Source organism: Lepidochelys kempii, chromosome 2 (genome assembly GCF_965140285.1).
Source record: "Lepidochelys kempii isolate rLepKem1 chromosome 2, rLepKem1.hap1, whole genome shotgun sequence".
Lineage (NCBI taxonomy): Eukaryota > Metazoa > Chordata > Testudines > Cheloniidae > Lepidochelys > Lepidochelys kempii.
The window spans coordinates 224,348,575-224,360,599 of record NC_136381.1 but is presented as its reverse complement, the minus strand read 5'-3'; the positions used below and the strand labels follow the sequence as shown (position 1 = coordinate 224,360,599).

The window sequence follows — 12,025 nt, the reverse complement described above, 5'->3', positions numbered from 1 at the left end:
TGTGCATAAGAATTAAAAGTGAACCATGTTTAAAAAAGAATAGTGAATCAGTTCTAAAAAAAAAACCCAAAAAACAATTCATTTAGCAAGGGAATTGATAAGTCTAATATTTGAAAGAAAATAAATATCATGTTAATGGAACAGTGGGTATTAATTCTGAATCAGACAGCCAGGTTCCCTAGTTTATTTAATGTCTATATTTAATGGCTATGATACATTCTGTAGATAAAGTATAAAGGTCAACAAGACCATGCAGTGTGTAGAGCAGGAGGACACAGCAGAGGAAGCTGTAGGATAGTTTACTATAATGTGTACATTATAGTATTTCGAATAGTGAAACCCAGTAGACTGAAGCTGTTGAATGAGCATTATAATTTCTGTATGTGTAGCTGGATCTCATCAGTTTGAGGCATGAACCTAAGGCTGTCTCTAGATCAGTGGTTCCCAAACTGGGGTTTGTGAACCCTTGGGGGTTCGCAAAATGTTACAGGGGGTTCTCGGGGGAAAAAATTCCCTAATAGCGGACAGAGCTGTCCCTAGGGAGCATGGGACTAGCAGCCCGGAGCCCCTGGACTTCCAAGAGCTAAGCAGATCAAAGCAAGCATATCTATCACACTGAAGAGATTTAAACTTCAAGACTCCTTATAAGAAATGAAAAGGGAGGTGGATATTTTTGGCTGTTTTTAAACCGGCAGCTGGCATTGTTTTTAAAATTATTATGAAGAACAAGTTTAAGCTTCGTTGTAACATGCGTTGTTTGCCTGGACTGCTCAAGACCTGAATGCTTGTGTAGGAGGAACTCTTTGAGCTGGCTTAAATACCTTCATGCTTTCACATTTGATACTCCTTCATGAAACATTGGAGCCCTGTCTTAGAACAGGCTTATTCAAAGTGATATAAGCTATGAAAGTGAGATCTTGGAAGACTGTTGCCGTTTTCATAATGTAATAAAATACTGTAATGATAAATAATAATAAATAGTGTGTAATGAGCATGTCATAAAACAAATTTTATATTTCCAAGATCACTGCTTTTATAATTTATACTCAGGTAAAGGAGAAAATCCCTGGAAATACTCATTTTTAGGAGGGGATTCACGAGACTTGACAATTTAGTGAAAGGGGTTCACACATTCTTAAAGTTTGGGAACTACTGCTCTAGATTCTTCCCTTATTGTGCTTTTTTACTTACAGTAAAAAGTGTTCACAAAGTACTTCTAATAGATCAAGTGTCTCTTGCTCATGGTACAGAACTCCAAGAGGAGTGAGAAGCAGTGGATTCAGAAGACATTAATTGCATAGCTCTTTCCATGACAGTAGACTGCAGCTTGTCCAAATGGTTCTTATATGGATAGTAGACATAATGTACGTCATCATGGCTTATGTTTACTTAGACTTGTAATTATTTTAATGCCTGTATTGTGCTTACATAACTTTAAAATGTAAATGTGACTAAACATTTTTTCTATTTGTGAAGAATTAAAGGTATCTGAATAATCAGTCAGTTTCCTACATGTTTTCACTTTGTAAATTAGTCCACTTTTTGAGGTACTGTAGTAAGAGTCAACAAATACTTTAACTCCAGGGTGTGTGTGAGACAGATTTTTTTGCACCTTTATATAAACTGGGTCTCTTGAAAGTTTAGCGCTTTTTTTGTTTCTTCAGATTTCAGTGCAAAATTTACTTCTATTTAGGGGCTTCTATTTATTCTTATTGCCTATTTTCCCTTAATACTTTACCTGGGGATCTTGTTGTAAGGTGGTAGTTGCTGAGAATAACATTTTTAGAAACACTGTGGCCATCTCAGTTACTAGTGTTTAGCTAATACATTTTTATAGTTGTACAGAGTCATTAATATCAAGGCAGCAGTGATTCTGTTCAGCCCCCTCTCTTCCCAAGAAGTCACACTTGCTTCCAAGAGTAACCCCCACTTGGTTTTGTGATTAATATCTGGAATTCTACTGTGATCATGTGTAGCTGGAAGTAGAGAAGTCCCTACACAGGTGACCCCACTAAGATTAGGGGAATTGCAAGTAAAAACTACTGGGTGAGTGTAGGTTGCAAGATCAGCTCCTAAGACAAGAAAATAATTTTTTTCTGGTTCACAGTGTTAGTTTGTCCTTAGAGAAATTTTGTTTAGGACCAGTTTAAAAAAAAAAAACCCTTGAAAATGGGTTTAAGTAATGAAGATAGATAGATGGTTAACTCTAGATACAAACACATACATCCTAAAACATATTTTTATGGTATGTTAATATTTTAGTATGTCTCATAAAATGGGAAATAAAGCTATCAGATTTCATTTGTTGAATACTGTCATAACTGAGAAGCAATAAATTATAACAAAAAATTTCTATTTTATTAGAATAGAATTATTATTCCTGAGTGATCACATCTGATAAATTGGTAAAATGTAATATTTGAAATATCATACACGATTAACATTATATATAGTTTGTTAAATCTAAGTGAAAATAAATCTAGTGAATTGAACTTATAACCACTGCAACCTATAATGACATTCTGAGACACTCTAATCATTGCTACTTTTTCTGTAATTTCACTTTTGTTTATAAATTCATGTTACATCATAAATTTGACAAGCCAGTATTTTCATCTCAGAAAGGTGAAGCTTGGTCATCATGTAAAAATACGCTTTTACACTGCGGTGCACTCTAAATTTAATTGGCATGATCGTTTTTGTCTGTGATATTTAATAGTCCATACTATTTTTCAAAAACAAACACATTTAAAGTTGACTCACAAATATGCAGAGAGGGGGAAATAGGCTTGTGCGCTTTTTTAGCTGCTTCATGATTTACAAAGATGACCTGAAAATAATCCTGTGTGATTACTTTTCTATGGTTTTGTTGGAGGATTTGTTTGAGGTCTTGGATGTTTACTGTGAATTTTCCCAGCATGTAATTGAAAGAGTAGGGATTGTGGAATCTTAACAAAGTAATTTTTTCTTCCTATTGTTTATAGGTCATTTCAGTTAAATAGGTGTTAACAAAACCCAGGTTTTGGATGGCATGTTTAGATTGCAGTCCCTCCAGGGCAGAGATTCTCTGTTTGTACAGTGTCCAACATTATTGCTATTATTTCTATCATGGTAGTACCTAAAGGACTCAGTTAGGGATCAGGGCCCCATTTGTGCTAGGCATTGTACAAATATATAAAGTCCCAGTCCTGGATTGGCTTTTCAGCACTATCATCAGATATCTACTTATGTTATAAAATAATTTTAAAATGACAAAACTCTTTAACCCAAAACAATCAGAACTTTTTGTATGGTATATGATGCAGGCTATACAAGACAGAGAGCTTGCAATGCCAAATACCTAATAAACTACTAGTTAATTAGTTAGTGAACTACTATAAAGTTGTTTTCAAATTTACCTGCACAGTTAGGAGCTTAATTAGATGTTTACTACAAATAGTTTTGTTCCTTCTGAAGTAATCTCTTAAAACTTCCAGTCACAAAAGCTATCAACAAAGGAATGCTCCAGTCCTGCAAAGGTTTGCGCATCTGTTTCACATTATGTACTGTTATGGAAAGTTAATCACATGAATAAGCCTTTGAAGGATCGGGATCTATGCATCATATCTGTAAACAGAAAAGAACTAACAAAATTACAGTAGAGGAAAGAGTTGAAAAGACAACTTCCAAAATTCATTCTCGAGCTTTGGTTATTAGAAAAACACTTTTGTTATCCAGCAAAGGTGGAGGAAGTTTCAGAGAATGAATCTAGCTGAAAATGGTTTGTGTTGTGCCTGTCTAGCAAGGAGGCAACCAAAAAAGCCTTTCTTATTCCCAGGACTGAAATAAAACTTTACTAAGTTTACAAAGTAGAAATTTTTGTGGGAAACTAGAGACGTTGTATACCTAAATCAGCTATCTAGAAGAATAGATCTCCAGATGCCTCTGATTTTCACCTTCACCTGAAATCATGCACAATTGCATATTTTTCCATCTATTCCAAATTCTATAAAACAAAATGCCTTTGTATTCCTTTTAGAAGTTTTTTATATAACACTTAGGGCAAAAGGAGGTGATTTCAAATTCATATAGCTGCATAAGGTGGGTGCATAACTGGTTGGAAAATCGTTCCCAGAGAGTAGTTATCAGTGGTTCACAGTATTGCTGGAAGGACATAATGAGTGGGGTCCTGCAGGGATTGGTTCTGGGTCTGGTTCTGTTCAATATCTTTATCAATGATTTAGATAATGGCATAGAGACTATACTTATAAAGTTTGCAGATTATACCAAGCTGAGAGGGGTTGCAAGTCCTTTGGAGGATAGGATTAAAATTCAAAATGATCTGAACACACTGGAGAAATGGTCTGAAGTAAATAGGATGAAATTCAATAAGGACAAATGCAAAGTACTCCACTTAGGAAGGAACAATCAGTTGTACATATACAAAATGGGAAATGACTCCCTAGGAAGAAGTATCTGGAGGTCAGAGTGGATCACAAGCTAAATATGAGCCAACAGTGTAACGCTGTTGCCAAAAAAGCAAACATCATTCTGGGATGTATTAGCAGGACTATGGTAAGCAAGACACGAGAAATAATTCTTCCGCTCTACTCCACGCTGATTAGGCCTCAACTGGAGTATTGTATCCAGTTCTGGGCACCACATTTCAGGAAAGATGTGGACAAATTGGAGAAAGTCCAGAGAACAACAAAAATGATTAAAGGTCTAGCAAAGATGACCTATGAGGGAAGATTGAAAAAATGGGGCTTGTTTAGTCTGGAGAACAGAAGACTGAGAGGGGACATAACAGTTTTCAAGTACACAAAAGGAGGAGGGAGAAAAATTGTTCTTCTTAATCTCGGAGGATAGGACAAGAAGCAATGGGCTTAAATGGCAACAAGGGCGGTTTAGGTTGGACATTAGGAAAAACTTCCTAACTGTCAGAGTGGTTAAGCACTGGAATAAATTACTTAGGGAGGTAGTGGAATCTCCATCATTGGGGAGTTTTAAGAGCAGGTTGGACAAACACCTGTCAGGGATGGTCTAGATAATACTTAACCCTACCATGAGTACAGGGGACTGGACTAGATGACCTCTCAAGGTCCCTTCCAGTTCTATGATTCTATGTGAGAAATAGCTCCCCATAATATTGGATAAAAGACAGAAAACCAGACCCATCCAGCCTGATGGGGCTCAAAACAAGAGCCTCAGAAACTTTTTAATAAAAGTGTATAGCAATGGCCCTCTGTGTGTACTAGACATCTGTTTGGTATCAATCCACCCACCCATCCATTCCCCCATGTTTGGCAGGAGAGATGACCAACATTTCAGCCTAAGCCAAGCATTGTTGGCCTAGTGTTGTAAGTAGGTCAAAGACAAGTTGATCTATAATTCAGGCTTGATTTGTCTCTGCTGAATTATGCCACAGCAGAGTAGGTCACAGTAACGTCTAAAGAACTTGTAATGACTGCAGTATCCATTTACATTATCCTGATGATTCAGAGAAAAAGATGCATCTGTTTAGTATGTAGCTAGCCGGGTGGTTCATTCTTCATATTTATATCTTGGCTGAATTTTGCATGGTAAATCACTTAGCTCAAGCAGGTACATTTGTCACTCAGAATTGCTGCCTTCATGAGAATATGAATTTTTTGGACATGGTTATTAAACTTTAGTTTATATATCTACAGAGAGTAAGGAGATTGTTTTATCATGACATTTCATAGGACATTTCTTTTTCTTAAGAAAAAGTGGCAGAATGGTTATTGGGGAAAAATGGGGAAAATTAATGTATTTTTCCTTAAATGTCTTTCTTATTTTAGTACAAATAACTAGTGCCTTCCTTGCGCAAATAATGCTGTTAATTTAAGTAGACAAATTTGAATATTGTAGTTGCTATTCTTGAACTGATATGTAAACGCAACCAAATTCTACAATTTATTTTTATTCTTTTTACCAGGAGAGAACAGTCAACTTAATTGCTTAAGGAATTAAAGTTCTAAGGGTTTACGTCTCCAGTGTATATGTTACTGCATTGTTTTTGTTGGGCTCCTGTTCTATTACCCTCCTAAGTAGCCTAGGGCTTAAGCTTCATTGGGGTCAAGGTTCTCAGTGAAATTAGTTCAACTCTTCTCCATCCGAGCCACTAGCCCACATGCAAAACTACCTGAATGTCAGTGGTCAAGATGGCGATAGAGCATTATATCCACTGCCCCAAATAACTTCCCATTTGAGGGAAAGTTAAGTAGCACAGTGTCCCTTTCCAGAGCCACATTACTCTCTGTACATACCATATCCAATTCAAGGCCTTAGGCCTTACCTTCAGGTCACTCAATCGCTTGAGCCCAAAAGATTGCCTTAAAATTCCTGGAGAAAGATCACAGATGACAACTCCACTTGTCAGGCACAGTAGAGCTGTCCACAAGGAGGGGAATATTTGTTTATGCAGCTTGTCTAAGACGTTGCCTTCTTGGCAGCTGGTCCCAGATTGTGGAAAGAACGCCCAACAGAATATAAAGATTATCATAAACCTCTCCATCTTTTACTCTAAGTGTACTACTTCAATTTTGCTTCTGCTAGTACAAATACACAGAACAGGGTCCATTATTTTTAAACAGCAGGGGAAAAAGTCATGATTTCTCCCTGCAGAAACGGGGAGGGAGGACCATGCATGACAGATGCTAGTCATGATTGTTAGGGCACTACTAAAAAGTCCTCAAGTACTGTGGTAATATGGGTATACTAATGAGGGCTGTACTAGAATCTCAGTTGAATAGATGGGATTTGAATGAGAAAATGTCTGGGGCTTGGTGCACTGGGATTACAAGATTATGTCATGTGTAGTTGTACTATGGAAGAATGCATGGAGAGAGGAATGGGAGAAAGAAGCCAAGCATAGAGTATTGCTGGCGTTGCTCAGTGGAGCAAAGATTGCAGGGTCTTTCTCCAGACATTCAGCCGGCGTATGCTACTGGACACATTGGAAACCTTATTTCTACAATTTTTCAACTAATGGTTCTTCTTTACGAAGATAGACTACATTAGGGAATATTTCCTAGTAGAGAGTGGCCAATACTTAGATTAGACAATCTATATCTCCCCTCCATTTGAAACATGAATGTCAGTTACCTTTTTATCTTAGTTGGTTTATGGAATGGGATATTGTGTTTTCTTAGCCAGACATAACCGTACCCGTCTGATTTTTTTTAAAGACTTCATTGCTGTCCCTTTAAAATTTCAGACTTTTCAACTACAGAGAAACAAAGTTAGCCATTATCTAGTCTCAACCCTGCAGGCCAACTTAGAGGCGGTAGGTTCATTAAGACTAGAAGTTAGGTTTTAAGATTATTGGAAATATCCACACTATCTTCCAATTTCAGTTTCAGATGGCAACAATGTGATTGGAGCTGAGGAGACCAATTTTGACCGTAGCTATGTACAAAAGAAATTAGAACATGGACTTTCACGAATATGGCAGGTTTGTTTTGGATTGTCTAAACGTACTCTTTTCCAAATACAAAGTATAAATCTTTTGTGGTGATCTTTGTTACAAATCAAACTGCTGTAGATAAGTAGAAATTAAAATAATTTAAGGAATTATAGGGTGAGAAGGATGGCTCAGTCTCCAGACACAGCCATTTCTTGGGTTAGAATGCCAACAGGAGCATTTTGTGGTAGGGAGACTATTATGTAATAGCCAAGGCCAACTCATTTCTTGTCTGCAGTCTCACATCCATAGCTCTGGCCAGATGAAAAGAAGGAAATGCACACTGTGACAAAGTTTCTGCTCTACCTTGGTGGGTCTTGCGCTTATTGGTGGATTTGCTCATCTTGGAGCTTCATGGTAGCCCTCAGCTTGGCTGTTTTTCTGAATTCACAGTCCAGGTCAACTCCTCCTGTGTCTGACCAGGAGTTGGGAGGATTTGGGGGGAACCCGGGCCCGCCCTCTACTCCAGGTTCCAGACCAGGGCCCTGTGGAATGTAGCTGTCTAGAGTGCCTCCTGGAACAGCTGTGCAACAGCTACAACTCCCTGGGCTACTTCCCCATGGCCTCCTCCCAACACCTTCTTTACCTCACCATAGGACCTTCCTCCTGGTGTCTGATAATGCTTGTACACCTCAGTCCTCCAACAGTCCGCATTCTCACTCTCAGCTCTTAGTGCCTCTTGCTCCCAGCTCCTCACATGCACACCACAAACTGAAGTGAGCTCCTTTTTAAAACCCAGGTGCCCTGATTAGCCTGTCTTAATTGATTCTATCAGCTTCCTGATTGGCTGCAGGTGTTCTAATCAGCCTGTCTTAATTGTCTCCAGAAAGTTCCTGATTGTTCTGGAATCTTCCCTATTACCTTACTCAGAGAAAAGGGACCTACTTAGCATGGGGCTAATATATCTGCCTTCTCTTACTCTCCTATAGCCATCTGGCCCGACCCTGTCATGACACACATGAACAACTCACATAACATAAATGACTTTTGTTATTTTTTTTTAAAGTAAAAACAGACAGAACATTCAAAATAGACTAAAAGTCCATGTTAGGCATCAGCAAAACAAGTTAAAGTATTTCAGCAAATACTGCTAAGTCTCATGAGGGGTTAAATCAGTGGATTATGTTTTCTTCCGGCTGTGCTGAAGTCCAGTGGTATGAATTCAGGATAATATATATGTTTTAACTCTGAAGTTTTGTATTTAATTTAAACCAAGACTTTTGACATTTAAGCACATACTCTGTGTGTGTAAGTAGCTATATACAGTTTTGGAAGCACGTATTTGAACAGATGAATAGAACTTTTTCATGAGTCCCCATCATTACATTGAAGACATGTACCATAAAATCATATGACTTGTGTTAAGAGTAATAATCTTCAGAGCACCAGTAAAAAGGTGAGGGATTTTTTTTTAAAGGTACTTAAAGCTTTTCATATACAGCTGAGAATAGTACATTTGCAGCTCTGCCCTTCCTGGTATCAGTTGGAAGAGGAACTACTGAAATACAGGGCTCTGTCATTCTGTCAGTAAGATTTAGGGAAAACCGGAAATCTTGTGAGCCTGCCTGTTTTCATGATAGTTCTAACTTGATTACTAGCCCAAAGGTTTTTAATAAACACGCAATGTTTCTGATGCCAAAGCTCTGAACCTCGTGTGATTTACGTAGAGCAGCAATAATCCAAAGCATTCTTTAAACCACTGTCCACAACAATCTTGGCATCTCAAGTTGTTTTTGGATTGACACTGCATTACTGAAAGTTGCAAGAAACTATTTTTGACTAGTGAACTAATGATGTAATGTGAAAGCCAATGAAAGATCACATGTGCTAATGAAAATGGTCAGATCAACAAACCTTGTTTCTCTAGAGGACTGCCCTAAACTGCTGTTCAGAGGGGTCAGACATATGAACAAAACAAAAAATTGCTAGTGAACCATGAATTACTCACTGTCATTCATTTTTAACTCCAGAGTAGTCACTGCTACTATAATAAAAACTCAAAATATGCACACACATTTAATAAGGATTCAATACTAACTTTGAAATGTTTGTGTTTTATAGGATGTGCAGCTGAAAGTGAAAACGTATCTGCTGGGGACAGACATGTCTAACTTCAAATATGATGACTTTATCTTTGTACTAGATATCATTAGCAGGTATATTGATGGGGCAAATAAGGTCATTTGCTCCATCTGCTTTTTTTTTTTTTTTGGTGGGGGGGTCTGGGGGAGAAGAGGGGACAGCGAGAATGGTATAGGGAGATGTGTTCAGGTCATGGGCTATAGAGCTTTCATTGGACCATAGGATCCCAAGCAGACACTTGGATTGCTTGTGGCTGTCTGGCCCTGAGTGTTTATAAAATGCCATGATATGCAATAGAAGAAAGTAGACCATATGTAGGCCTGGTGTTGCATGGTGATGATCTTTGTTTGTTAGATGTTTAAATACTATTGGTGATGGATGAGCATGGTATGTGTGCTTATAAGAGAGAGAGGGAATTCCAGCTGAAACAATAGCATTCAAGTAATAATTGTTTACTCCAGTATTGTTAAAACTGATTGAATGGATAAACACTTCTAAAATGTATCTTGTTATAATAGGCTGATGCAAGTTGGGGAAGAATTTTGTGGCAGTAAGTCAGAAGTTTTGCAAGAATCTATTAGAAAACAAAGTGTGAACTATTTCAAGAATTATCACAGGTAAGGCTACTAAATGTGCGGTGGATTGGCCGGATTACTTTTATTTTCCTTTTTTTCATTTTAAACTGGGTTTCCAGAGGCAATGAGTGGCCTGGTTTCACTGAGGTGGACAGCTTGGGCGTGTTTCTGTCTAGTGCGTGGGGGTGAGGGGCCTGAACACTCAGCTATTGCTGCAGGTAAAATCTCTCACTCATGTTAAAGTCACTGAGGAGACTTCTGCAATGAGCAGGTTGGGGAAAGGTAGGGAACCTGTGGTGCCTAGGCTTTCTCAGTCGCCCCTCAGGCTTCCTCTAAAAGCTGCTCCTTAAGACTCCTTTTGACCCTTTCTCTAGTAGAGCTGCAGGCCTTTATTCCTGGTCTCCCTGGCAAAAGTATTTATTTTATTTTATTTTTATTTGTATACCATTCCATAAAATGAGAGCCCATCCACCCATGTCTCCGTACATCTCTGGCAATGTCTTTGAAATGTATAATTATGCAATTTATTTCTGTCAGGAATTTCATAATTTTATAGATTTGTACTCCTGGATCCCATTCGCAGCCTTCCCTTTGTTGACCATCTGTAACTGCATTGCATTCCAATGTCCCTTGGCTCATTACATGCAGACCTGACCTAATTTTATGGCAGCATGTGTGTCAGCTTCAACACCTGCTGGCTTTTAATTTCAAAGTTAAACTGCCATAATTTTGCTTTGATTTCCCCAGTGTTCAGGCTTGGAATGTAGACACTTCTTTCATTCCAGTGGTCTGGCTCTTGTTTTTCATTGCTTAGATAGCCAGGAAGATATGAAGGGGAAAAATGCCACAATGATTCTTGCCAGAAGTCCTTGGTTCCCAAGACTTCTTCACATGGCATCCGGCTTCTGTTGTTCAGGGCATTTTTCTGCACATGCCACACCCCACTCAGTCATTCTGAAGCTTTCTGCCTGGAGGCTGAATAGATGACTTTATCTTCAGATGGATGTTCTGAGAACTAATTGATATTTTACTAAAATCCATAAAATCTTAAAATTTCGACAGGAATGTATGGGAAAGTGTCTTAATTCTGGTGCCAAGAATGTGGTTTGGATCCTTTTCAGGCTCCTGAAAGTCAGCCCTAGAATATCTTCTCAGCAATTTTAATAAAGATTTCCCTTCCAGTTGTCTGACAGGGTCAAGTCTCAGCCTTGAGTGTATTGGACCTTTCCTGGATACAAGGTTCTATGACTGTGTAGTTGCCATAGCTCCTATTTCTCCAAAGTAACATCCAGCCTTAAGTCTCAACCTAAATCTCCTCTTCTACTTTGGAACCTCATTTTGGAGCTTCAAACCCTCATGAAACCTCCATTTGAAGCTCTTCTGAAACTTCCTTCTCCACTTGGCCATTTTAAGATGCCTTTCTTAAGGCTTTGTCTACCCAAAAAGTCCAACCAATCTAATTAAATCTGTTTGTTTAGTTAAATACTTCTCCTCCCCCTTATGGGGGTGATTCCTCACTGATTTAAGTTAAATAGACATAAAGCACTCTTAAATGAAATTTGGCCATAGGACATATTGCATCTCTGCAAGGAGCAGGTTTAATAGTGGTTTATGAAATCTCAAATTTTAAACCCTCTCAATTCTGTTTGAATAAAATATAGGGGTGGGGAAGAGCAAGAGTATATGCTGAGAACTTGTCCTTTGCTTATTCTGTTGCTTTAGCAAATCATGAACTATTTTCTGCTGATTTGGAACATAGGGATTTTTGTGCTTCTTGTTCAAGGCTTTGTGATAACTATGTATTCCTAGCACTGACTTCTTGTGTGTTTTTTTTTGTTTTGTTTTTTAAAATCTCACTGAGAAAAGGATGATTTTTAATAATGGTTACCTACCTGTTTTTTTG

The 12,025-nt window shown here is 38.1% G+C and overlaps 1 protein-coding gene across 11 annotated transcripts in view; it reads left to right on the top strand.

The window, feature by feature from the left end:
* The window catches only part of VPS50 (VPS50 subunit of EARP/GARPII complex), a 203,241-nt gene that overhangs the window by 82,813 nt on the left and 108,403 nt on the right, over positions 1-12,025 (top strand). For 10 of the 11 annotated variants that reach the window (XR_012157551.2, XM_073333942.2, XM_073333944.2 and 7 more), the window contains 3 exons: positions 7,359-7,456; positions 9,527-9,621; positions 10,066-10,164. Coding sequence is in view for 9 of the 11 variants with exons in the window: in XM_073333942.2 (XP_073190043.2) it covers positions 7,359-7,456; positions 9,527-9,621; positions 10,066-10,164 (292 nt within the window). In the remaining 2 variants the exon portion in view is untranslated. Of the gene's footprint in view, positions 1-7,358; positions 7,457-9,526; positions 9,622-10,065; positions 10,165-12,025 lie in introns of those variants that run through there. The other variant, XR_012157552.2, reaches the window with a different exon arrangement.